Genomic DNA, 27,614 nt, shown 5'->3' on the forward strand with positions numbered 1-27,614 from the left:
TGTGTTTGGGTGTTGCATTTTGTTTTCTTCCTTTAATCAAACTTCGGTATGTCTGTCAGAAAAAAAAAGTTTCACTGAAATGATGTTAATTAATTTGTTGATTGTTTTTTGTACTTCCCATGTCAACTTTTTTATCTGTCATGTTGTTAAGGGTAAAAACACAAACAAATACTTTGTGGCTCTATGCGTCACTGATAATAACTGGGTTAGTCTATTACTGTTACACCCAACTAAACAGCTCAGTCACAGTATTCTAGAGCAAATGCATCATAAACCTGATGACAGGTCCAAAAATGAACCTGTAAAGAAATAGTTGGACTTTTTTTCCTTCCTACTACGTCCGCATGCATTCAAACATCCATCTGATTTCTAATACCAAACCAATATTGCTAACAATTCAGCAGTATAAGTAGTAAGTTGTGTAGACTTGGCTGACAATTACATGTTTGTTAATGGAAATAATGACAAGAATGTTCCTGTTTATAATAAACCACAAATGTTTAATAATTAATTCCATTCAAACCTGTATTAAACCCATTCAAGCTTGTATGCATCTGCCACTGTCATTAACACTTGTTTCAATTAGTGTCATTTCATTATCAATATGCATAAAACAAATTTACTTTAAAAAAAAAAACAATAACAATTTAATATAAAGAAAACATATGTTGTTTAGAAGAAGGCAATAGAAAGAAATTCTGACTTTTGGCCTAAAGCCCTCGTATACACTTGTGTACATTGTAAAACAAGTTAAACATTCAATGAGGTAAGCAGGTCCAGCGCACAACTGTAAAATAAAACAAGTTAACAGAAAATTTACCCAAACCTCCAGATTCCCACTTATCTTTACAAAGTCACACATTTCACTCATTCTGTAGTCTAAATTAGCGGTTCTCAATTCCAGTTTCTCATCGCTTCAGAGGCTTGTACTATGTGAGCACAGTGCGAAGTGGACATCGCCGGATATTCCGCCATGATTCCAGTTCGAAGCAAACTTACACGTTTCATTCAAAGTGCACCGAAGTGTGCGAAATTGTGTGTGAGCCATCTCCTCGAGCTGAAGAACGAAATCAGGTGCGTTAACAAAGAAAGACATGCATTTTGCAGAGAGGTGGGTGCGAAGACTGAAACTGAGAAAAGCTGGTATCAATGCATGCCATTCTAAGTATTCCGTTTAACATGCACTATTACAAAATATGAGGAATGGAACTAGACAATATTCAGTATAATATTTCTTTCCAACCATTTAACTGCAAGTGAAAGTGACCAAGAAGTATAAAAGTTTTTGTTTTTGATGTTCTTATGTAATTTTGGTAAACATCTCTTTGCTATACTTGATTTTATTCATCCAAACCTGCAGCTTGAAGGACTTGTTTCATATCGTTTATCATGTCATTCAGTGCCCCGCGCAAGACACTGCATGTTGATTTGAAGGCCTCAGTCGCATTTATAAAGCTGTTTGCAATAAATTTTCCATCAACATGCACTGTTTTTGTCATTGCTATACGAGGTCTAATTGCCATTTTGTCTACCAATGTTACTGGTAAAGGAGATTTTATAGCTGATTTCAGCTGTGAGAGAGGCTTGTTCATTCTCTCTGACAGTGCGATGAGTGATTGCTCATTCAAACCCAAAGCGTTATGACAACTTACGAGATAAGCCACCAAAATCGTCTTGTCAATGGCCACAGATAATAAAGGGACTGGGACAACAGCACCCACACTGGAGCCCAGTGCTGCAAGCCAAATAAACTTCTCCATAAGCTTTTTTTTCTTCTCTAGCATAGCCAAAGAGCACACAGGCACAGACTGGACCAGAGCAAATCTCTTGTTTTCTGAAAGGTCTAGCTCTAGAGTATCTACCAGGTCTTGAAAGTCATATTTTCCCAAGTCATAAGAGGATATCAGGAACACCTTGGGGTTTCCTAGCTCCTTTAAGTTTCTGTGGCAGTCCTCTCTGATCGTGCAAAGTACCTGCTGCTCATCAAATTTTCTTGTCTTCGCCACTGACCGGACGTCATTATCAATCTTGGTCCGGACAAAATAAAACCTCTTCTGCTTTTTTTGAATCTCTTTGGCCAGAAAGACATCATTTTCCCTGAACCTCACAGAGGAAATGATGATAAATAAATCGTATGTCTCAAATTTCACTTCACTGAGGAATTTGTTAGCTTTGAAATTAGGCGTACCAATCCCTGGCAGGTCCCACAGTCTGACATTTGGCTTTGTCGGATGGGTGTACATGGCAGCTACCTTTGTTGTTTCGGTTAGTCCTGTTGGTGCAGAATTGTCATCATCATCATTCAGACCTCGAAATGCATTGATGAAGGAAGACTTTCCTGCTCCTGTTTCTCCAGTCACTGCAATATTTAGAGTTACACCGTCAAGACTGTCCAATTGCTCTTTAGCCTTTGCAGCAGCTGTGTTTGGGTCACGTTCTCCCAGTCTCTGCAAAGCTCCAGAGAAATCCAAGTCAGCAGAAGAATCAGCCATTGTGCCTTGTTAATTTCTTCACTGTAAAAAAAAAAAAAAAAAAAAAAAAAAAAAAAAAATATATATATATATATATATATATATATATATATATATATATATGTGTGTGTATATATTAGTAACTTTACTTATTTATTACTTTAAGTAAGTTTAGTACAGTAAATTCATGACTTTTTTTATTTGCTTGATCATGGACAGCTGTGACTTTATTTGACATAATTATGAGATTACATATCTCATTTATGTGAGTTTATATCTCACAATTACATGTTTTCATTGTAATTGCCGCTTTATTTCTGTCAATTAAACTTTATAACTTACAACTGAGACTGTAAATGTATAACACAATGTGCTTTATTACTTTTTTTAACGGACTTCTTTAATATGTATTTTTTAACACTTTAACACACAAAAATATTAGAATATATTAGAATGTAATGAAAAAAATTAAATGTTACAATATATTACAATATAAAAAAGTGTAGTTGAATTACATGTTTTTATTTAATCACAAAATGTTTTTAAACATTTTTTTATTGTATGAGATGAACAAATACATAATTATGTGAGACTGTGAACATTTACTAGATTTCAGTGTGGAAAATGAACACAAATTGTGAACCAATTCAAATAATTCAATAATTTAACTTACCGCGTGAGAATAAATAAAATTACAGTGTCATTGATTTCTGAAATGCTGGCATGCGTGAACATTGTAACCTGTTCTGTGAATACTGTAATGTATGAAGACTTAGTTGTTTTTTAAATAGTTGTTTTATACTGTTGTAGCGAATTACAAATAAAAAGTATTATTATTATAAGACACTGTAGTATTTTAATCTCCTTCATAATCAGCACACAATCTAACAAACATGCTACGGCCATTACCAGAAGCAAAAATGCATACAAGCTCCATAGACAATGCTCCATAGATCAAAGTCAACATTCTTAATAAAGAAACACATGTTTAGGACATCTATGAATTACTGCATAGTGTGTCCAGCTCAGCCTCTCTTCAGATTTTTCTACCAATGTCTACCAGCTAATTTAATCCTTCTCTCAAGAGGTAATAAGTAGTACCAATTGATAATCCTGGAGCAGGAACACTTCCTACACCTGGAAGGAGACTTGCAACATATTCAATGACAGCAAGGGATGTAAGTGCAACAGAGACTTGTAATCTGGCCACTGCTTTTTCTTGGAGGGCAGATGCCAACTTTGATTTGGCCATCCAAGAAAAAGCAGTGGCCAGATTACAAGTCTCTGTTGCACTTACATCCCTTGACGTTATCAAGAAAGCTTTGGGGTCTCCCTGTTCTTTCAAGTTTTTCTGACAATCCCTTCCCTTTTTGCAAAGAAAGTTCTGCTCATCAAATCCCTCTTTTCTTGGCTCTGCTAAAATGTTGCTCTGCTCCATCATCTTTGTCATTTAGATCTCTAATTGCAAGAAAGTTGTTCCAGATCCTGTATTTCCAGTTACAGCCTTTGTAAAGGTTATATATATATATATATATATATATATATATATATATATATATATATATATATATATATATATATATATATATATATATATATATATATATATATATAGATGTATATGTATATTTTTTGTCATTGATTTATTCTTGAACCCTGACTGCCAATCATTTCTGTTGCCACAAGGATGTGGTGTTTGCTTTGCTCTTCCTAAGGTGTCAGGGTCTGCAATAGTTCTGGTTGATTGTGAGTGGTTTTTTAATGTTCAAATCAATGTTCACTTTTTATGTTATCAAATAACGATGTAGTAATAAAAAAAATTATGAAAAAGGTATACCATATTATGATATTAGATAATATGTGCAGTGTTATACTAACCTTTTGTGTGTATTTAATAACGTTGTATTGGCCTGTGTGCACCGCTTCCCTGTTAGAGTAAAAATTGACCAAGAATCATAATTTGAAACATAATTTGATTTAAGCAGCAAAATTAAATATATCAACTATATTAATTAATAAATAGATATATTCAGTTTTATTAACAAACAAAAAAAAGATTGTAAATTTGGCAGTCAATATGGGTTAAGTACAGCTTGATAATATATAGCAACGCTACATAAAAAAGACGATGAATCGTACGATAATAATCATAAACGCCTTTAGAAATAGGCTATAATAGTAATACATAACTAGAAATTTGATATTTAGCGGAAATCGAAACTTTTTTAAACAGAGAAAATGCACCAAATGCACCAAAACTTATTTTTACTACAACAAATATATATTATAATATATATATAGTTTTTTTTTTTTTTACTCATGCAATACAATTTGCTTTTATGTTTATTTTTTGCTATTGCATAAAGCAATTCATGTCATTTTTAAGAAAGCTATTCAGTGATTGATATTAACAAGGAACGTAATGCGTTATTAGTATTTAAACAATGCAATTAAACAATGAAACTAACAACCAAAGCCTACTTACTTTTATTTTTGGGCTCCAGCAGTAACCCACTGACTTTTAAGTAATACGCTTTAGTAAACGCTGTAAAATGTCTACAGGTAGATACCGAGTTATTACCATCACATTGTCCAATAACTCCTTTTCTTCCTCTCCGCTTTTATGGGCTTCTTGACTTCCTTATGTTGAGAAAACGAAACTTACGACAGATGAGTGACAGTCCAAACAGCCAATCAAATCAGCGCTGCGTCTCTGCGCTGTATTTCCAACATCATATTATTACATGGTTTATTAAACGCGTTTAGGTTTACGCCTTTCGTCTCTCTTTTTTATATAGTGTATTGCTTATGTTATACTGTAATGATTCTTCAATGCTGTGAATAAAACTATTACAAATGTATTCATGATTCGCCGTGAATATGACTCCACATTTGTTTTTATTAAGCGAATAAGTAATTTAAGTATATATATATATATATATATATATATATATATATATATATATATATATATATATATATATATATATATATATATATATATATATAAAATAAAAGCATACTTTTCAATTCTTTATTAGCCAAAAAAGGGAAAATCAGACTGCCAGCTAATTGTGCCTAGATTCAGTTAAACAGTTATATAAATATATATATATAGTAAATAGTTAAGTAGTTTCTACACACACTCAGCACACATTCTAACAAACAACACATTTTCTTCCATGTCTTATAGGATGTAGGTCTAAATCAATTAACAAATGCAATTTAAGCCATACATTTTCCAGATAATAAAGAAACACATGTTCAGAACAGTCAGTAGATGCATGCATGCAGCTCAGCTTCTTGAACGGGAACAGCACTGAGTATGTTATGAATGAATGTGACTGCACTTAACAAAAATGACCAATGACGTGACCTCTTGACTGATCTCAGTCTGTGATTTCAGTAGACATCAGTCAGACCTGCCACTTTCAGCACTTCTTTGGCTGTATCAGCGAGATCCTGAACTCCTGCTCGCAGAAGGTTCAGTGTTGTGAAGTAAGACATTTCTGCAGTTTTTTTACTTCCTACAACAGGAACCATGCTCCACGCAAATTTAATAGCTGCTTCTCTATTTGTCAGTGCTGCTAGCTCCTTATTACTGAGTTTCTTTTGCCCAATAGCGATCACTAGAGGTGACTTCCTTACAGATTTGAGGGATGGATTGTTGACTCTCACTGAAAGCTTATCTATTGATCCATCATCCAGCCCGAAAGCATTGTAGCACTTGGTGAAGAAAGCCAGTAAAATGGCAGCATCACAAGCAATGGAAAGACCAGGCACTGGAGCCACTGCGATGGAACCAGAAGCGACGGCTGCTGACCAGGTTTGCTTCATAAACAGTTCGATCTTCTCATCCAAGATCTTGGAGGAGTATATTGGCAAGGACAAAATCAGAGCATTTCTCTTGTGAGCAGGTAGCTGCTCCTCCAGTGTGTCGACAAGGGTTTGAAAATCGTATTTGTGCAATTCAAAAGAGGAAATTAGGAAAATTTGGGGGTTATCCATGCCCTTAAGGTTTCTATGGCAGTCCTCACGAATATCTGTGAGAACTTTCTGCTCATCAAAGTCTTTCCTTTTAGATTCTGCTTGGATGTCATTGTCAATCTTCGAGCGGAGAAAGTAGAACAACTTCTTCTTCTCTTTAATTGCTTTAGCCAGCAGGATGTCGTTTTCCTTGAATCTCTCTGAGGAGATGATGATGAAGAAGTCAAAGGTGTCAAGTTTCACATCCTTTAGGTATTTTTTGGCTCTAAATTTGGGACTTCCGGTCCCTGGCAGATCCCATAATTTTACACTGGGCATTGTAGGATGTGTGTACAGTGTTGACGTCATTGTCGTCTCAGTCACCCCTGTGGGAGCTGCATTGACGTCGTCCGGTTTCAGACCTCGTATTGCATTGATAAAGCTGGATTTTCCTGCTCCAGTTGATCCTGTAACAGCAATGTGAAGTGTGATGTTGTCCAGTTTCTTCAGTTGTTCTTTAACGCACTCTGTTCCGTAAATGTATTCAGTAGAACTAGTGAGTACAGCATCGGGTACTTCATATAAATGCTCCTCTTCTTGCTTTTTAGGTGTTGTGTTTATACTTTGCCTCTTCTCAGTGCTTTCTGGTTTTAAATGCATGTTCTCTTCTGCTTTACACAGAAGCACACTGTCTGTGTCATCTTGTGCCTTCTTGACTTCTGGACACACTCCTCCACTGAGCAGTTCTTGCTCCCGTATCTTCATAACCTCTTTATTTTCTTCTTTAGTGGCGACTTTGTTTAATGGTTCACCGAGATCTGTCTTTTTAGCTTTTTCTGTCAACAAATCTTTCTTCGCTATAGCAGCATGTGGCTGGTGAAAATGTTCTGCTTCGACGCTGTGAGCTTGTTTTGTTTTGTGAATGTCTGTAGCTTTTCCACACTCGGCCATTTCCTTCTCTTCCTCATTTATCATCAGAACTAAATTTTTTAGTGCTTTCTGCTCCTCTTTATCAACAGCCTTCATGTGATGTTCTTTCGTCCCTTCACACAGTCCCTCGATTTGCTCATTTTGTTTCTCTAGACATTTTGCATCCTGCATCATGTCAAAATGACACATTTCATCTTTTTCTGACTGATCTTCATTTGTTTCATTTGTTATATGTCTCGCTTTTTTAACACTCTGCTTTCTTTCACTCATATGTTGTTGTTCTGTGGTCACTTTGCATGGTTCCTCATCCTCAGTTTGCTCATTTTGCTCCTCAAGAAATTTCGCCATATCAAAATGGCACATTTCAACCTTTTCTGACTGATCTTCAGTAGTTTCATTTGTTTTATTCATCGCTTGTTTCTCTGCTTGTTTTTCTTTAACACTCTGCTTTTTTTCTCTCACGTGCTGTCGTTCTGGTTCCTCAGCCTTGGTTTGATCACTTTCCTCCTCAAGAAATCTTTCCATCTGTTTCATGTCAAAATGACACATTTCAGCTTTTCCTGTCTGATCTACATTTGTTTCGTTTGTTATGTGTATCACTTTCTCCGCTTGCCTTTCTTTACCACTCTTTTTTTCTCTAAGCCTCTCTCTTTCCTTCACATCATTAAGTTTTGATTCAACGATGTTCAAATTACTGTGTTTCGGGTTCTCTGGTTGTTTCTCCATACTTTGAATAAGTTTTGACTGGACGATTCCTAGAGATTCCAACAATTCCGTGTTTCTCTGACGCTCTTTCAGCACAATGTCCTCGTGAAAGGATTCGGTGAGGCTATCGGCTACTTCTATCTGATGTGGATTTGTGTAGATTTTGAGGAAAGGGTCCATAAAGACGTTGACTTCATCTGACATGATGACTCTGAAAAAGCAAAGGAACTGGATAAAAGTCAAGAAGCATTTTTTACTTCCAGCGAAACGTTTGTACATTAGGTCTGCAGTAATTGTGCCTTTATTTTGGTAACTAATATTATAAATTCAGTGTTTTATCTTACGATGTTCTGACGGCTCATTGGAAGGATACAGATGTTTACACTAGATGTCGCTATCCACGCAGAGACGCGCAATTTAAACGTGAGGTTTACAATCAATTCAGGTCAAAACATATGCTATAACTAATTATCATACACATATTGTTATCATATAAGTAAACACGCTAACTGTTCCCTTTAAACCAAAATGGAGACTTGTAGGTGCACGAATTAGTCTATTATGTCGCGCTGACATCTAGTGGAGTAGCCTACAGGCTATAGCTACAGTATCTTACAAATTCATAGGTAAATTTGCGAAAAACATTTCTAGAATCCTTTGTACACATTTTGTAACCCGTCATTTATTCATTTTGAGAGGAAAACTCAGCTGTTACAGAGATGAATTGTCCAGACTCATACAGAATAAATATTTAATTTATTCTCATAAGACTGAACCTAATGAGCATCTACATTGTTCTACACTTATTTCAAGAGAACAATTTATTTTCAAGCAAACAAAGATATAAATAAATGAACAAACCCCCAAATTCTATGCAATGAAACAGCATTATAAATAGACTAGATATCTATTGGTAACTGTGTTTGTCTATACACTTTGCTGTACAAATCGAATTCCTCAGGATTGGTTATTTTATATGTCATCAGTACATTTATAAGCTGAAAAATGTTCTATTTTTGCATTCATAATAAGACAAACTCACCTTATCTGTGCACAGGTGGTTATAATATTGGTATCTCTGCATGTTTCAAAATGATGTGGTAGCTGTTTATAAAAAAAGGTTTAGGTGTGGATTTAGGGAGTGGTTTAAAGAACATCTGGTAACTAAGGCAAAAAAAATGTAGCCTGAACTACTTTATAAGAAAACAGAAAAAAATATATATGAATTTAGTGACATGCTGTTGATTACCACAGAAAATAGTCTGTAAATTTGTAAAAAATTATTATTATTTATTTTTTTTTCATTTAGTCTGTGTTCCATTTGAAGCAAAACACAAAGGTATTCCAAACATGCACATTTCCACATGAATGTTGTTTAGCAGGAAGTGCTTTACTCTTTATTCTTTTACTCTTTAGTCTTTTTGTTTTCAATGTGCATGTCATTGCAAATATGGCAATAACATGTATAAATGAACGTTTACCACAAATGTCAATCAAAATGTTTGACATAAAAGCACAGAACATTTTTATCAATATTAATCAAAGATGCTCTGTCAGACGTACGTTTTCATTCAAGCATGAAGCATTTCAACTTCTACACATTTTTTTTCTTTTTGGTAGGGGATGAAGTGAATGCTTTAAAACTTACATCATGTTTCTGAATGTTTTAGAAACTTAAAGAACTTTTAAAAATATATATCTGTTTCTGGCTCATGTAGGTCTGTTTAAGCCGGCATGAGTTTCAGTGTTGTACAAGATATTTCTGTTGCTGTTTTTTTTTTTTTTTTTTTACCAGCAATGACATCTGTATCTTATGCAAAACAAACTCGGCTTCTGTTTAATCCATGGATAGTCTTTAAGCAAACAAAGTAAATAGTTTTTCCCCAAACAAGCACAATGTCATTTTTGTTTGTACTTTGCTGAGGTCTTAGTATACAATTTTAGACTTTATTTATAAATAAATAAATATTAGACTTTTTATATTTTATATTTTTTTATATATCATAGCTATAAACGCATTATGTATGTATATTACGTAAAAATTAATAGAGTATTACAATCTTAATTGATAATGTGTACAATAGTAAATTCTGAGTATAATAAAATAGCATGATGCTTAAATTTGTGTTTCCCAGGGAAACAAGACTATTTGTCTTTATGATGTGAATCACATTTAAATCACATTAAATTTTTAATTGTTACCTTTCTTTCAGAAATATTTTATATTTTATGTAATATTAAATATTTAATAATGTACGTTATATCTTTCTATCTGTAAAATAAATTTAAATAAATATAAATAAATATTTATAAAGGTGCTTTTCATTCCTGACTTTATTTCATACAGATGAGCTTTGGATAGATTTGTAGTCTTTTTTTTTTTTTGCTGCTGCTTAGAAATCTAAAATCATAACATTTTTGGTTTAAATAATGAACTAATTTGTAAACACATACTTTCCAGTTGTATTTGTAAGCACATAAATTCAAGAAAAAGAACTGAAAAAGGAAAATAACATGTAAGTTATTGTTATGTAAATTTCACAATATTTATTTGATATTATCTAAATTCTATTTGTAAATTATATTTGTGAGTAGTCTAGCAGATACTTATGCATAGCAGTATTATATGTATATGTATATATGTATATATATATATATATATATATATATATATATATATATATATATATATATACATCTGTCATGAACGCCTCTGTGGCTCTCTCCGACGGCCACCGGAGGGAACCCTCCCCAGAATATTAGCCCTCAAAACTACATTTCCCATCATGCCATTTCACAGCCCTGATTACCTGCCCAGGTGTACCTCATTAGACAGCTATATAAGCTGCTACCAGCTTGTGCTCCTTGTGAAGTCTTATCCTGGCTCTGGCTGGTAATTTTAAGCATGTGGTCTCCTATCATTGTCTTCCTGTGTTTGACATTGCTCTGTGTTTTTGTTTGTCTGATTGTTTCCTCAACCATTGCCCGACTTTTAGATGTCTAATAGCTAAGGTTGCAAACCAGTAATCAAAGTGATCTAATTAACTGTAACAGAAATTAATTACATGTCCAGCATACATGCAGAATTTAGTATATAGTTCTACAAACACAAATGAAACTGGCAAAATTAGTGTAATTTTACATTGGTATAAACAGTATGGCAAATTTAAAATGAAAACTCATGGTATTTGTATATGCAAAAATGGACTTTGAATCATAATATGCAGTTTTTTGTGTACATTTGCCACCCTAGTAGCATTTACATGTCACAGCCCATTTTTGCGTATCAATACCACAAGTTTTAGTTTTTATTTTTTCTTGCTATATTTTTATGCACGTTTATGAGATCGATAGCTCTAGTCTAGAGCCTGATTTGCTGTAATCACAGGCCAGTGACAATCCAGGGGTGGGAGCTACCTTTCTGTCCGCTCCCCAAATGCATTTCAGACAGATTTTCTTGTATGACGACTCTGAAACAAGAAGCATTTCGGGGTTTTACTACCAGGAAAAATTTTTTTTTATAGTGAAACGTTTGTACATTTAAGTATGGCAGAAAATAGTGCCAAGTTCTACAACAGCAAGCCAGTTTATATTTTCCAACAACAATAATAGCTTAACGCTTTGATGTGGAAATAACTTTTCAGCATTAAATTATTTTGTTATCAATACATGTATAAGCAGTCAACTATTTTTGCATAAGACAACCTCACCTTTCGCTATTAAATTTGTATCTCTTCATATCCGTAAACGATGTGATAGCTGTGGATTTAGAGTGTGCTTTATAGAACATCTGAGAACTGAAGCTAAACAGCTCGCCAAAACTACTTTATAAGAAAACTCATATTTTTGAAATGTATGCTGACCATATTTTAAAATTTCTTGTACAGTCTCTTATCTGCATTATTTTCTTTGTTAAAACAATATCTACATTTGCCTGTATGGTATTTTCAAATAAAACACAATTCCAAGCATGCATATTTCAACATGAATGTAGTTTAGCAGGAAGTTTTTTTTTTTTTTTTTTTTTTTAGCAGTCTTACTGGAAGCGGACAGTTTTTATGCACTAACATGCATTATGTTGTTTTGATTATTACTAAAAATGTCAGTTAAAATATTTCACATAAAAGGGTGCATGGGACAAAGCCTTTACAAGGACCGAATCAGGTTAGGGTAACACCACTCTTGATAATGCATCAACAGTGTTTTAAAGGCAGCAGTTTCAAGCATAAAACATTTCCTGTATTTTTTTTTTCTTTTTCTTTGTGGGGAATGAATTAAATGCTTTAAAGCTTGTTTTTGTATGCTTTATAAACTTAAAGATTTTTTTTTTATTTTTTATTTATTTTTTTATATATATATGTCTTCCTGGTTCATGCAGGTCTGTTTTGCTACTTTGAGGACTTTCCATTTTGAGCCCTGTTTGTAGAAGCTTCAATGTGGTAGAACAAGATATTTCTGTTCTTTTACCGACATGTGGCATTCTTCTTCTTTTTTTTTGTTTTTCTCATTTAGGGAAAATCAGCATGTTTCTGCTTCCACTCAATACATTTTGTCTCGCAAGTCGACACATTGCTGCTTGATCAGGACCCCTTTTCTTCACTTATTAATACTTTTGCGGCATTTTTTTGAAGTGAAGGTCATCCATTGTTTTCAGTTGTTTGTCTTAATTTAATGATTTGCACGAGTTTGTTAAAAATTTAACAAAAGCTCTCCTTGTCGTGTGATTCTTCACGCGTTGACAATACATTTTCTAATACAATTTATAGCACCTAACCACACCCTACCCTAAATCTACCCACTTCTGACCAATATAAAACACACACAGGCATATATAAGTGCAGTCACTGGCATTTATTGCAAAAACTGACCATATTAAGCAGTATTATGTGAATTTATGCACAGAGGCTGCAGCAAACAGAAAGAGCGGCAGACAGAGATGGTGATGGTGTCTATTCTTCTCAGAAGACTTTGAATATTAATCCTTTTTGAATACATGATGGTGATAGTGGTATCTGCCTGGTATATCATGTGTTTTATCGACAAATGGTAGGTTTGGGGCCAGGGGTTGAGTTACCTGCTCATAAATGTGTAAATAATGTAATATAAAATTGTTGTGACTTTTTACAATGAAAAATCACACCTTAACACATATGCAATAATGGCGATATCATTTAAACATGAAGATAAAATTCCCAGTATCTCACATTGGCATAGTGACGCCAAGAGTGTCTTATTTAAAAAAAAAATGAAAAATTGAAAAATGGGTACCTTGGGCATCAAAAAAGTCACGCCAAAGGGTCCTTGACCAAGCAGAAATATGTGACTAGTAGGGAGTGAGAATATGTTGACTCAACAGGTCGAAATGCATTTTCAATTTCTTTCTCTTATGCATTTATTCATACCTTATTTGTTCAACGATATCAAATTGTTCAATGATTTATTTTCCATTCCCCTCCGGTGTTTAGTTGGATTACTTTAAAGCAGTGTGAGCCTTTAACTCTCTAAAAGTGGCACTTATTGGCAAAGAATGAATTTGCATTTTCATTTAGACCAACATGAAAAGACCATCAAATGGATAGGGAATAAGATAATGATTCAGATTCAACTCTTTTTTTTTTTTTTTTTTGAGAAACAATAACTTTATACATGGTGCAGTTTTGGAGGTAAAACTTCCCAGAATGTTTTTATTCACTTAAACCTGTGTTACATACTGCATGAGAGGTACATTTTCTAAAGTGCATACTAGGGGTACTTTAAACCGTGATATAATAACCCCTATAAATACAACCTGTTTTACATACTATAAACACTTTAGAAGAGACAGAATTGCACTGCAGATGTTTGTTAAAAACAAAAAAAAAACTTTTGCAATTAAAAATATATAAATATATTGCTGACCGTAAACTGCCATATCTTATTTGATTAACTTTCTAAATTTTCAAATTAAGTGAAAATGAGAAGTTCAAAAAAAGCATATAACATCTAGATCTAGCAACATGGAGACTGCGTCGGCGCCTCCTCTCTCAAGCCTTGTTCACTCTGCCAGCGCTTCACAGTGATTCAAACTGTCTGAATTATACATGCCATGCACATGTATGAGGAGTTAAACATCAAATTATTAATTCAGAGAACAAATTTTATTTCTGTTGAACATGAAACATTTACAGAGGATCGGACCTCGCTGACCTCATAGGTGGTTATGGGCCTAAGCAAACATAGTTATATATAGACATAAATGAAAGAAACATTGGTATAGAAATATACATTACATTGGGAAAACCAAAACTGTTTTTTTTATTTCGAACGCACATTCATGAGCACATTTTCGTTTTTTTATTTGAATCATAATCACACAAAAAAAAAGATTACAATTATTATGATTATTTTTTTTAGTACTACAACACGTTTTTTCTGCTTCAACACAGTTATTTATATGATTTGTCATCTGGATCTGAGGCTACTTTTTCTGTCTATTAGGCAAGCAGTGACACAGAGAGAACACGTTTGGTGTCTTCTGCCATCTCATTGAGTCCCATATTAAGCAGGTAGTGTACAGTAGCGACGGCCGTTCCTCCTGCAGGTAGAGCTCCTCCTGGCAGCATAGACATTACAGTCCCCAGAGTCTTGGCTATAGCAATCTTTGGTTTAGACAGCATATCAATCACAATATCCTCAGTGGCCCCATCTTTGAAGCGTGAAGTCCTAGCGGCTTTTAGCTGCTCCACCGGTTTGTTCACTCGTTCTGATAGCACCTCTAGAGCCTGATTTGATAAACCAAAACCTGCGAAGACTTGCTGAAAAAACTTCTTCATGATGCCGTAATCACAGGCCAGTGACAATCCAGGGATTGGAGGTATGGCCCCAACTCCCGCTGCTAAGGCGTTTAGCCAAATCATTTTCTTGTAGTATGTTTTCTTCTTTGTGAGGGCCTCTAGAGAATAAATGGGCAAAGACTGAATGAGAGCAAATTTCTTGTTCTCTGGAAGTTCCTCTTCAAGGGTGTCGATCAGCTCCTGAAAATCATATTTTTCCAAATTAAATGAAGACACTAGGAACATTTTGGGTGTTTCAACACTCAGTAGATTTGCTTTACAATCCTTTCTGATGTTGTCAAGCAACATCCGCTCATCAAAGTTTCTTTTGTTTGATTCTGCACGAATGTCGTTGTCAATTTTTGTGCGAATGAAATAAAAAAGCTTCTTGCTCTTCTTGATCGCTCTGGCCAGCTCGATGTCATTCTCCTTAAATCTTTCAGAGGTCACTATGAGAAAGAAGTCATATGTGTGGAAATTAACATCTTTCAGGTACTTCTTTGCTCTAAATCTTGGACTACCGATTCCAGGCAGGTCCCAGATCTTCACGTTTGGCATGAAGGGATGTGGGTACATGTTGGGCTTCATGGTAGTTTCAGTTCCTGTGGGAGCTGCGTCCTTATCATCATTAAGAATGCCTCTGAGGGCATTGACTAAGGAAGACTTCCCTGCTCCTGTCATCCCAGTTACAGCAATGTTAAGTGTAACATTCTCGAACTCCTTCAGTTTATTTTTCTGAAAAGAATAAACGGGCAAAAACTGAATAAGAGCAATTTTTTTCTTTTTGGGAATTTCATATTCCAAGGTGTTGATCAGCTTCGGAAAGTCATAATTTTCCACTTGAAAGGAAGAGATTAAGAATATTTTGGGTATTTCGATACTCACTAGGTTCACTGTACAATCCTCTCGGATGGTTTCGAGTAACATCCGCTCATCAAAGTTAGTTTTGTGTAATTCTGCACGAATGTCGTTGTCAATTTTAGTACGAATAAAATAAAATACCTTCTTCCTCTTCTTGATCGCTCTGGCCAGCTCGATGTCATTCTCCTTAAATCTTTCAGAGGTCACTATGAGAAAGAAGTCATATGTGTGGAAATTAACATCTTTCAGGTACTTCTTTGCTCTAAATCTTGGACTACCGATTCCAGGCAGGTCCCAGATCTTCACGTTTGGCATGAAGGGATGTGGGTACATGTTGGGCTTCATGGTAGTCTCAGTTGTTCCTGTGGGAGCTGCATCCTTATGATCATTGGGAAGGCCTCTGAGGGCATTGACTAAGGAAGACTTCCCTGCCCCTGTCATCCCAGTTATAGCAATGTTAAGTGTAACATTCTCTAACTCCTTCAGTTTATTTTTCAGTTTGTTTTTTTTCTCTACAGGCGGAGAGTCAATTATTTCATCTATTTCTGAGCCAAGAGAGTCTGAAACTTGTGCGTTTGCTGTGGCAGTAGACAATATATCTAGATATTCTCTGGAAGCTTCACAAACATTTAGGTTTTTGTCCTCTTCCTCTTGCTTTTTGGTGTCTTTTTCTCTAGATTTGACAGGACACTTTGTCTGTACATCTTTTTTAGCTATTTCCAGTTTTCGCAGCATATTTCTTGAACCAGTTGTTGGATATTTAGTATGTGGTGTTTGAGAGTTTTGTCTTTCGTGTTTGTGTAGTTTTTAAAGAAAGGGTCCATAAAGACATCTGACTTGACGACTCTGAAATAAGAAGCGTTTCAGGGTTTTATGGTCAGAAAAAAAACATTTCTAGCAAAACGTTTGTACATTAGTTTGACAGAAATAATGCCATTGATGTTCTAAGAAGTTAGCCTATTAGAACAATGCAACTGTTTACAAAATAATAGTCTCAAAAGGTTGCATTTATTTCCTATTAATAACAATCATAATAATGATACCGGGCTTCTTTAAGCCTTATTACAACAGCTATCTCATGTGAGCCATTTTTATGACTTCACTGTGATCCTATTACTTCCTGTTACAATTACTATTACTATTCTGTCTATTATTTAGTAATTATGTTTATGTGTGTTATTGAGGAAAGGCGAAGGTAAAGCAATGGGTCCAATATTTTGCCTACATTGACATAGATAATTATGTCCAACACAATTCCACTCAAAACAGAAGATTATAAGAAACTACAGCATATTCCACATATATCCACATATCTGGCAAAAACTTGATTCTGTGGAGGACCAGGAATGTGGTCTTTTGAAGGCCTCTAATTCACACTTTACACTAGAGGGATACGTTTGAACTGTGCCAGAGCTCTCCTCCTAATCCTATCTGCATTTTTAAGTATATGATTTTACAGTGATCTGATTCTGTAATGGGTTTTTTTAGTTCCTACATCGTTAATTGAGTGAAACCATGTTATGCTGTGTTTATACTTTTGAAGCTAGATTAAAAAATGAGCCAAAGCTAGCGAATACTGTATATTAACAGAGTAATGCGACTATATAATATGAATAAATATTAACAAACTAAGTGTATCAGCAATCATAAATCAAAGAAAACATAGCTTAGAAAAATATTTGATCTAACATGTTGAGTGTCACCTATTACCTTGTGACAAGGACATGACTGAAAGATGGTAAATACTAGCCCTCTCTCTTGGTTCACTGTCTTACAGTGACAACAAGATTTATTTTTTTGCTGTTGCAAGACTTTGTTCAGTTGCCGTGCAGGTTTGTCAGGTTTTTACAACCAAAACTGCCCAATTGCTACCCAAAACTTGCCCCATTGCGTTTCGATGGGTCCTCCATTAAAAGTCGTGTTATGGGGGGCGGGTAAAATAAATGTTTTTTGGCGGGGTTCCCTTGGTAAATTCTTTTCAACTCGCAGTCATGAAAAATATCCCACGTATCATTGTCTAAATGTTGGAAGATAGCAAATAAAGACAGGCGATTAATATCATTAATTTATTTGGCCCTACCAAAAAGGGCACTTTGTAGTGTATGGGGGTAAAGGGCATGTGCTCTGCAAAGGCTTGAGCCTTATTTGTGCACGTGCCTGCAAACAAATAACCAAACCCTTACATTTTGTACAATAAAACATATATCACTAGCTAGCCTGTATTTTCCAAAAATAATAGTTAACACTTTGCAAATCAAATTCTTCAGGATTGCTTATTTTATACGTGATTAATACATATATTATAATAGCATATATAAGCATAACTTTTTGCATTCGTAAAAAAAAAACCTACCTTATCTGTGCACAGGTGGCTATAACATGTCTATAACTCTGCATGTCTAAAAAAGATATGGTAGCTATTTATGAAAAAGGTGTTGATGTGGATTTAGGGTGTGGTTTAGAGAACATTTGAGAACTGAAGCAAAAAATCTTGTAAGAACTAAAAAACACATATTTTAAGAATATATGCTTACCTTATTTAAATATTCCCTTTTTCTTATTATTTGTTTTTTAAATAATATATACATTTTGTGTGTAATTTCCAAATAAAACACAAAGCATTTCCAAGCATGGAATATTTCCACATGAATGCTGTTGAACAGGAAGTGTTTTACTGGAAACAGACCATTTTTGTTTTTTATAACATGCATGCCATGTAGTAAATTAACACGTTGCTTGTCATTACTAAAAACAAAAATATTCCACATAAAAGGGGGCAGAGGACCAAATCATTGTCAGGTGAGGAAACAAGATGGTGACCAAAGCAGACAAATGTTGAAACACCCAAGACTAGAAATAAAAACAAATTTCACTCCTATACTGTATGAATGGGAGAAAGTGCAACGTGCAATATGGCAGGAAAGTCACACATTCTGAATGAAAGAGTCAAACATTGGTTGGTAAAAGGTGGCTGTTAAAGGTTCCCAACCTGAGGCTGGACCAGTCGATGCGTATGTACATCAGCTGGTCTGTCTGGTCTGAAAAATAAGCTTTTTTTTTGAGCATAAAAAACAACACTCATGGGGCAGATTGTTTCAGATTTTAAAATATTTAATTCCAGTTCAGCAAGCTGATTTTGAGATTTTAGGATTCCCCCATAGGACTTCACATAGCTGCTCGGAGGCGTTGCAAATCTGACCTGCCGAGTGAACAGAATTTCCTTGAGGGGGACTTTGGAAACACTCTGCAGGGTTTGATTCTTTCAAAAACATCTTGTAATCTTTTAAATTTATTAAGAAATCAATCTAAGAAAGACTTTTTCATCTTATTTTGTAAGAAGTACTAAAGATAAATTGTGATCTGGACAGCTGTAACAACCTTGCTTATAATAAGCCAATTATAAGCCCCAAAGACAAGACTCGCCTCCAACTAATTAGTCTTCTGGAGACCTACCGATAATACTTTCTCCCACTCCCACTAAGCAGCCCCATGCCAAAAAGAAACAAAGGTAAGCCTTCCGTGTCTGAGTTACAGGAAAATATTATCATTGCAAACACCCTGAAAATGAATCAAAGGGCATAACGCGTCTTGCAGATGTCAATGCAGATGTGAAATAGATGTCTCCAAGATATATGTGTGCTATCAGGGTATCAACTGAAGATCTCAAAACATCCTTAAATCACCTGTATGTTGAGATTCAGAACCTTAAACTTGACAAAATCAAGACAAATCATCGTTATTGTTCTGTTTGCTTTGCGATTTGTGCGGAATGCTGTATGGAGGAATGCCAAAAACAACAAGTTCCTATAACAACGCAAAACATAATAGTCTGTAAATTGTAGGCAAGTTATAATTTATTGAGTTAGTTTAAATCCTCTACTTAAATTTGTTCTCATAATCATAATCTCCATAAGTTATTGCTTATTTCTCTTAATGTAAAGGGCATTTGTGATATTGTAAGAAAAGAAAAACATTATTTAGTTTTTTAAAGAAATGAAGGCAATTGTTTTATTGCTCCAATTCCAGAAAGAGTTTTAGAAGAACCAGTGTGGTGATGAACTTTGGGTAGCACAAGGAACTATTCAGCTGGTGTGATCATTTTAAAAGACAATTTTAGAGGGAAAATTCTTTATAACAAAATTTTGATGTCAAAGGGTACTGTGTAATTTTAGTTATTGAAATTGGCAGCAAATTGTTTATATTGTGTAACTTTTTATAATAATTCTTATGCATATAATTCTTATGTTCCCTGTCTGTCAGTCACTACCTTATGTTATGTCGTGACAACAGACTGTGGTTTTGCTTGGAGCCCTAAGCCCTAGAAAACGCTAATGAAATTTAGCAAATGATTCTGAATCCTGAGCTCCTCCCCATCACGCAGTTATAAATAGGCGACAGGTGTAACCACTTATCAAATTTTGCTTCTGAGCTATCTGGTAGTAACAAGTTCAGGTTGTGGCATTTTCCATTGGACTGTCATCACAACATAACTCGTAGTGACTGACAAACAGGTAACGCCTTGGTTACGTATGTTACCCTCGTTCCCTGATGGAGGGGACAGAGATGTTACCTCAAATTATCGTTGAGAGCTGAGACTCGGTTTCAGGTTACATCTGTTGCCTATTTACCCGCGTAATGGGAAGGGGCTCAGGATTAGTTCACCACTTGCCAAATTTCATTGGTGCTTTCTCTTATTAGAGCTAATAAGAGCTCCAAGCAAGTCCCCAGTCTGTCATCACTACATAACTTCTCCCTTCCCTCTATCAGGGAACGAGGGTTACATACGTAACCGAGACGTTATTTGTATTTGCAGGAATGACTGGAGGAGCACACACCTTAATTGCCAGGAACGCTGTCATTGCAACAGGTCCGTTAGCTTCAACCTGCTTGGGGGCAGGCTTATATTCATGTAAACAGGATTAGATTGCAACTTTTAATATAAACTGATAGGCCCTACTTCAAATCTGTCCCAGCTACCAGTACTTTATTACATTAGTATCTTACTGATCCAGGGACAGTAATGAAAGAAAATAATATAAAAACGTTGTGTAATGTATAATACTATAGACAGGTTTACTCACTGAAATATTTATTGATGATAAAACAATTACTTTATAATTGTACTGGATTGTACATCCATTAATTTGAGTGGTGACCAATATAATTGGAGTGGCTTAATGGAACACAGGAGATGCAGATAGCATGATCTTGACTATTAAGAAACTTTTTTTTTGCTTATTAGTATGGTTGAACTGGATCTTTAAAGGTCAGACATAATGACATTGGTTAATAAAATGGGATTACATTTGTGTTATTTACCTTTTTTTGTTGAGAAGATTTAATGCATGTTGACATTAAGTCTAGAACTACAGTGTTATCATTTTCACAACACACACACAATGCCTCTGTACTTCAGATTTCTCCCAACATGGGGACAGGAGTCTTGTCAGTAAATAAATGGGAACAATAACTGGTCTTACTTTTCCAAAAAAATTACTCTAATATTTTCTTGTAAATTAAAAAGTAATGTGTTACTTGTAATTAGTTACTTGAAAAAAGTCATATGCGTTACTCGTAATGCGTAACCCCCCAAAATTGGTCAAAATTAGCTGAAAATATATTTTAAAACCCTTTCTGATTTGAGATCACAAAATAAGAACAATACAATATAAAAACACTACAAATACAAATTTCAAAGTTTATTAGTTTGATAATATTTTATTAGTTTTGTCACTGTTAAATTTCAAGTGTATTGCCATTTATGGTGGCAGATCTTTTTCCTGTTTAGCACCCAAACTCTGTAACAACCTTCTTAATGCTTTTAGGGAAGCAGACACACTCTATCAGTTTAAATCTAGATTAAAGACACATCTCTTTAATCTATCTTAGACATAACACACTAATACACTTCTATTATACAAATCCATTAATGGATTGTTAGGCTGCATTAGTTAGATCAACCAGAAACGGAAACACTCCCCATAACACGCAATGTACTCGTTACATCATAAAAAGTCATCTACTCTAATATTTGTCCATTTTTTTCTCTTATTCTGGTTCTCATCTCGTATCCAGATCAGATGGTGGATCAAATGACCGCCAAAAAATGACCTTCATTGGAGACAGGAACACCTAGATGAGCCAGAACTAAGTCTTTTGCACAATTTGATATAGCCACGCTTAAAGTTCAAATAAAAATTCAGTGCTGGATGTCTGGCCAGAGAAAGACTGGCCCCCAACTGAACCTGGTTTCTCCCAAGTTTTTTTTTTCTCCATTCTGTCATAGATGGGGCTTTAATTCCTTGCTGCTGTCTCCTCTGGCTTGCTTAGTTGGGGGCACTTAGTTTCTAGCGTCTAATCATTGTTGATTACAGAGACCGTCTCTGCATGTAACGTAATGTTGTCATATTTTACTCTCACTCTATTCTCCTATTTAATACTGTTCAGTGCTTCGATAAAATGTGTATTGTTTAAAAAGCTAATATAAATAAAAGTGATTGATGAATGAGTTGATAAAGTGTGACAATGAAATCACTGTGAACTTCACAAAAAAAATTGCTAATCGTATACACAGAAATGCGGAAGACACAGCTTCATAACTGACATGCATGCTTTAAATGGCTGTTGTTTATATTTCTGCTGTGTAAAAGCCTTAACATATTTTGCTGTTGGTGAAACTCATGTCATGTAATAGTCTGTGACATCCATCTCCCCATTCTTAAATTGCCAGACATTTATTCAGACATATATTCCACATTATTATAGGGATCTATCTTCACTTTAGGCGGCCAAGGTACGTTATAAAGGGAACCCAAAAAATGTCCCAGTTACACATATGACTCTCATTTCCTGATGAAGGGAATGGAGAAGTTGATGGAAGTTTAGTAGAGAATGTCGTGATGACAAATGGCCCTACCTGAGAGTATGAATGGAACAACTGCCAGCGGAGACTGACAGAATAGTCAGTCAAAGGGAAGACACACATTTGCTGAGAGGAAAACCTTACAATGAAAGAATATATGGCATTGCTGGCAGGGAATCAAGCCATAAATTGTTTTGGATAAAAAGGATCCAGACTGTACCATAGTACGGAGTACAAATGACCTGCTTCTATCATCTGATCGTGGTTGTATCTCTTTATTAGTGCTATTAGATCTTTGCGCAGTGTTCGAAACTATCAATTATAACATTCTCTTGAACAGACTAGAAAAATTTGTTGGCATTAGTGGAAGCGCCTTAGCATGATTCCAATCATACTTTTTTGACGACAATCAGTTTGTAGCAGTAAATGATATATTGAGTACCTCAAGGCTCAGTACAGTACATGTTACCTCTGGGAGATATTATCAGGAGAAATGGTGTTAGCTTTCACTGCTATGCTGATGATACTCAGCTCTATATTTCAGCGTAGCCCGGTGATACACACCAAATTGAGAATCTAACAGAATGACATAAAAAACTGGATGATGAGTAACTTTTTAATGTTAAATTCCGTAAAAAAAAGGGGTGCTAATTATTGGACCTAAAAACCCCACATATAATAATCTAGAACACAGTCTAACACTTGATGGCTGCTCTGTTAATTCTTCTTCATTAGTTAGGAACCTAGGTGTTCTGTTTGACAGCCATCTTTCTTTCGAAAACCATGTTTCTAGCATCTGTAAAACTGTGTTTTTCCATCCTAAAAATATATCAAAATTATGACCTATGCCCTCAACGTCAAATGCAGAAATGTTAATTAATGCGTTAATCATTTTATGCGTCAATCTTACATTATTGTAATGCTTTATTGGGTGGTTATTTTATTGGGCAAGCATCACATTATGGTTCTGCACATCTGCTGCTTTCTCAAAACTTTCCGTTTGATAATACCTAGAATATCAAAATCGACTGCGGGCTGCAGATCCTTTTTGCTATTTAGAGCCAAAACTCTGGAACAATCTCCCTAACACTGTTCAGGGAAGCAAACACACTCTGTTGTAAAAAGTGAAAGAACATTAACTAAATTAACTAAATCAAACTAATCACATCTAATTAACTCAACACACAGTAAAATAAATAGAGTAAAATAAATAAAACAATGAGTCATTTACACAATAAGTATTTTATTCATTGCATGCCCAACATATATGCAGTACATACAGATATATACAGACACAAGGTGTAGTTTACATTTTAATGTCAAATGCACATTCCTGATCACATTTCAAAATTTTTATTTGAATTACAATGACAAAACAGTGTGCAATTAGTATGATTATTTTATCTATTTATTTTTTAGTACTACAAGACTGTTTTCTGCTTCATTTGTCATCTTGATCTGAGGTTTTTCTGTCTATTAGGCAAGCTGTGACTCAGAGAGAACACGTTTGGTGTCTTCTGCCATCTCATTGAGTCCCATATTAAGCAGGTAGTGTACAGTAGCGACGGCCGTTCCTCCTGCAGGTAGAGCTCCTCCTGGCAGCATAGACATTACAGTCCCCAGAGTCTTGGCTATAGCAATCTTTGGTTTAGACAGCATATCAATCACAATATCCTCAGTGGCCCCATCTTTGAAGCGTGAAGTCCTAGCGGCTTTTAGCTGCTCCACCGGTTTGTTCACTCGTTCTGATAGCACCTCTAGAGCCTGATTTGATAAACCAAAGCCTGCGAAGACTTGCTGAAAAAACTTCTTCATGATGCCATAATCACAGGCCAGTGACAATCCAGGGATTGGAGCTATCGCCCCAACTCCCGCTGCTAAGGCGTTTAGCCAAATCATTTTCTTGTAGTATGTTTTCTTCTTTGTGAGGGCCTTTAGAGAATAAATGGGCAAAGACTGAATGAGAGCAAATTTCTTGTTCTCTGGAAGTTCATCTTCAAGGGTGTTGATCAGCTTCTGAAAATCATATTTTCCCAAATTAAATGAAGACACTAGGAATATTTTGGGTATTCCAACTTTCAATAGGTTTGCTTTACAATCCTCTCGGACAGTTTCAAGCAACATCCGCTCATCAAAGTTTCTTTTGTTTGATTCTGCATGAATGTCGTTGTCAATTTTAGTTCGAACGAAATAAAAAAGCTTCTTGCTCTTCTTGATCGCTCTGGCCAGCTCGATGTCATTCTCCTTAAATCTTTCAGAGGTCACTATGAGAAAGAAGTCATATGTGTGGAAATTAACATCTTTCAGGTACTTCTTTGCTTTAAATCTTGGACTACCGATTCCAGGCAGGTCCCAGATCTTCACGTTTGGCATGAAGGGATGTGGGTACATGTTGGGCTTCATGGTAGTCTCAGTTGTTCCTGTGGGAGCTGCGTCCTTATCATCATTAAGAAGGCCTCTGAGGGCATTGACAAAGGAAGACTTCCCTGCCCCTGTCATCCCAGTTATAGCAATGTTAAGTGTAACATTCTCTAACTCCTTCAGTTTATTTTTCAGTTTGTTTGTTTTCTCTACAGGTGGAGAGTCAATTATTTCATCTATTTCTGAGCCAAGAGATTCTGAATCTTCTTTATCTGCTGTGGCAGAAGACAATATTTCTACAAACTCTCTGGATACCACATAAACATTTTTGTTTTTGTCCTCTTCCTCTTCCTTTTTAATGTCTTTTTCTTTAGGTTCCTCAGGACATTTTGTCTGTACATTTTTTTCTGCTATTTCTAGTGTTCGCAGCATATTTCTTGGACTGATTTTTGGATATTTATTACGTGGTGATTGAGGCTTTTTTTCTTTAGTCTCATCTACACTGAAAGTTGATGTAGTGGATGATGATCCAGATGACTGGCTTGAGTGATCATCTTCATTATAGGGATTTTTCACATCTGTCATGGTAGATCTATAAAAATATAATGAATTCATAAAATCATAATATTAAATTAATAGTGTTAAGCACAAAACAGCACCATATATAAGGATTTATTATATTACATATAAATGTTTAATAATATTTTTTTAACCCACTGCTGGGAGTTGTGAATTCTCTGCTCAGCTTCTGGAAGCTTTAGTACTGTCCACTGCAACATATAGTTGGACTGAATCATGCAGATGCACGCCTCACTGATATGGTAATTTCATAACTGATCTGAAAAGCAGAAAATAAAATTCAACATGTTGCATCCGTTCCTTAATTGCACATAAACACAAATAGACATATTTGCAGAACCGCTTAAAGACCAATGATAGCTATTTATATTCCTTTAAACTTGGTTGTAGTTCTTTCAATGCTTTTGTGTGTGTGGAAATTTCAGGGCCTATTGAATTTTAAATAGGCTGTAATGGAACAAATCAAATTTTTTTCTAAAACATAATTATTAAATCAAAATGTCATTATATTATGACAATTATTTTTATTAGGTTATTATTATTTGTAGTACTGTTACTAAATAAAGAATGGGATAAACCATTTAAGACATAAACAGCTTCTTACCTTTTTGTAAACATATTTTTTTATCTAAATAATTATGTTAACGTGAGGGTAAAGTTTGTAAAATAATGTGATAGAAAGTGATCTTACCTTTGGTAAGTAAGAATTGAGCAAAGAGCTTCATCACAAAACCAAATGAGCTGTGTTAAAAGCAGAATGCGAGTTTTAGACGTCAGGGCGTGTTCTTTATTAAGAACTTCCTTCTGACAAAAATTCCCTGAACACACAAACATATTTCAGGTTTCATGTTTGTTTACAAGTTACTTCAGAATCGAGTAGAATTTGTTACTTTTCACCACAAAAACAGCACTGGTAAAAAATAGTGTCCATGTCTTTCATGTGATGCCCCCTAGGTCTACTATTAATATTTTATCACACGTTTAATCACAAAGGCCTGAGGAGTCTATCAACATGTTTACATAATTTAAAGTATCTATATAATTTAAAGATATTCTACATCATCACTTTTCACTTTTTACAGCTTTTATATTGCAGCTAAGCTTTAAATCCAAACCTCAATAAAAAAGCTTGAATGCAACCATTGAAACAACATATGACCTAAAAGCAGGAAATTCTGTAGATGTATATTTAGAGGCAGAATTACTGGGACACTTTTCTGACAGAAGCAGGTGGACAGAGCATTCTAGAGATGCACACTAAATTCTCAGAAACCTGAATGACGTAGACCAACCAGTTGTTGTGCGGCTTTCTATCGCTCAGTTGGTGGAGAATGGCACTAGCAACACCGAAATCATGAATTTGATTCCCAGGGAACACATAATCTCATCCGATAGAAATCTTGAATGCACTGTACATTGCTTTAGCTTAAAGTGCTCGTTATAAATAATGCAATTTCTTCAAGCTTCAAATGAAGTCACTTAAGAAAGACCTTTCTATGTCAAATGATCATACTTGTTCTTTACAAATACAACTTACCGCATGCTTTATTGATTAAATGGGTGCTCTTTCCTTCTCAGTATACAACTAGATTTTCTCAAACTTGTAAACAGGCATTTTAAACATTTTAACTGGATCCTAAAATTTTATCATCTCCTGTATAACTTAAACCTAAAATAATTCCAAAATTACATCCGACCCTAACCACTTTCAAGCTAAAATCTAAGTGATTGATTTTAAAGCATAAATTAAATTACTAACTGTTTCATTGTATTTTCTCTTACATAAGCTCTGAATAAACAAATGATTCTCATGATGTTGGTTGTTTTTCAGGTTATGATTTGATGCCAGTAACTTTTCTCAAAGCATAATGAAAACAGTATATTTATATATTAAAAAAGAACACAAAACCTCTGTTGAATGCAGTGACATGATTGATGAATAGCTGTCGAATATAAATCCTATTGTTATGAAAGTTTATTTAATCGGTAAGCTTGCATGTATCATCAGATTAAATGCAATAGATTGTTGTTTTTGAGAGATGCATAAACCTTTTTACAACCCACATT

General features: G+C 34.9%; 4 protein-coding genes across 5 annotated transcripts; all 4 read right to left on the minus strand.

The window, feature by feature from the left end:
- Nucleotides 1-479: 479 nt before the first annotated feature.
- Nucleotides 480-5,109, minus strand: irge4 (immunity-related GTPase family, e4). The gene is made up of 3 exons (XM_043260807.1): nt 4,957-5,109; nt 4,350-4,398; nt 480-2,513 (listed from the first exon to the last, which is right to left on the minus strand). The coding sequence occupies exon 3, from the start codon at nt 2,490-2,492 to the stop codon at nt 1,341-1,343; it is 1,152 nt and encodes a 383-aa protein (XP_043116742.1). The 5' UTR covers nt 2,493-2,513; nt 4,350-4,398; nt 4,957-5,109; the 3' UTR covers nt 480-1,340.
- A 386-nt stretch (nt 5,110-5,495) lies between these two features.
- LOC122360309 lies at nt 5,496-9,276 on the minus strand. The gene is made up of 2 exons (XM_043260805.1): nt 9,115-9,276; nt 5,496-8,283 (listed from the first exon to the last, which is right to left on the minus strand). Exon 2 carries the CDS (start codon nt 8,274-8,276, stop codon nt 5,874-5,876), a length of 2,403 nt encoding a protein of 800 aa, XP_043116740.1. The 5' UTR covers nt 8,277-8,283; nt 9,115-9,276; the 3' UTR covers nt 5,496-5,873.
- A 4,471-nt stretch (nt 9,277-13,747) lies between these two features.
- LOC122360110 (T-cell-specific guanine nucleotide triphosphate-binding protein 2-like) lies at nt 13,748-18,153 on the minus strand. 2 transcript variants are annotated; one of them, XM_043260452.1, is made up of 3 exons: nt 18,099-18,153; nt 15,770-16,591; nt 13,748-15,619 (listed from the first exon to the last, which is right to left on the minus strand). In XM_043260452.1, the coding sequence occupies exons 2-3, from the start codon at nt 16,478-16,480 to the stop codon at nt 14,546-14,548; spliced, it is 1,785 nt and encodes a 594-aa protein (XP_043116387.1). In that variant the 5' UTR covers nt 16,481-16,591; nt 18,099-18,153; the 3' UTR covers nt 13,748-14,545. The 2 variants fall into 2 exon arrangements, with proteins under 2 accessions (XP_043116387.1, XP_043116386.1); XM_043260451.1 differs by having other exon boundaries at nt 13,748-16,591.
- A 5,677-nt stretch (nt 18,154-23,830) lies between these two features.
- Nucleotides 23,831-26,277, minus strand: LOC122361092 (interferon-inducible GTPase 5). Its single transcript, XM_043262051.1, has 3 exons — nt 26,239-26,277; nt 25,686-25,806; nt 23,831-25,560 (listed from the first exon to the last, which is right to left on the minus strand). The coding sequence occupies exons 2-3, from the start codon at nt 25,763-25,765 to the stop codon at nt 24,084-24,086; spliced, it is 1,557 nt and encodes a 518-aa protein (XP_043117986.1). The 5' UTR covers nt 25,766-25,806; nt 26,239-26,277; the 3' UTR covers nt 23,831-24,083.
- Nucleotides 26,278-27,614: the final 1,337 nt, after the last annotated feature.

The sequence above is a fragment of the Puntigrus tetrazona genome, chromosome 16, assembly GCF_018831695.1.
Source record: "Puntigrus tetrazona isolate hp1 chromosome 16, ASM1883169v1, whole genome shotgun sequence".
Classification (NCBI taxonomy): domain Eukaryota; kingdom Metazoa; phylum Chordata; class Actinopteri; order Cypriniformes; family Cyprinidae; genus Puntigrus; species Puntigrus tetrazona.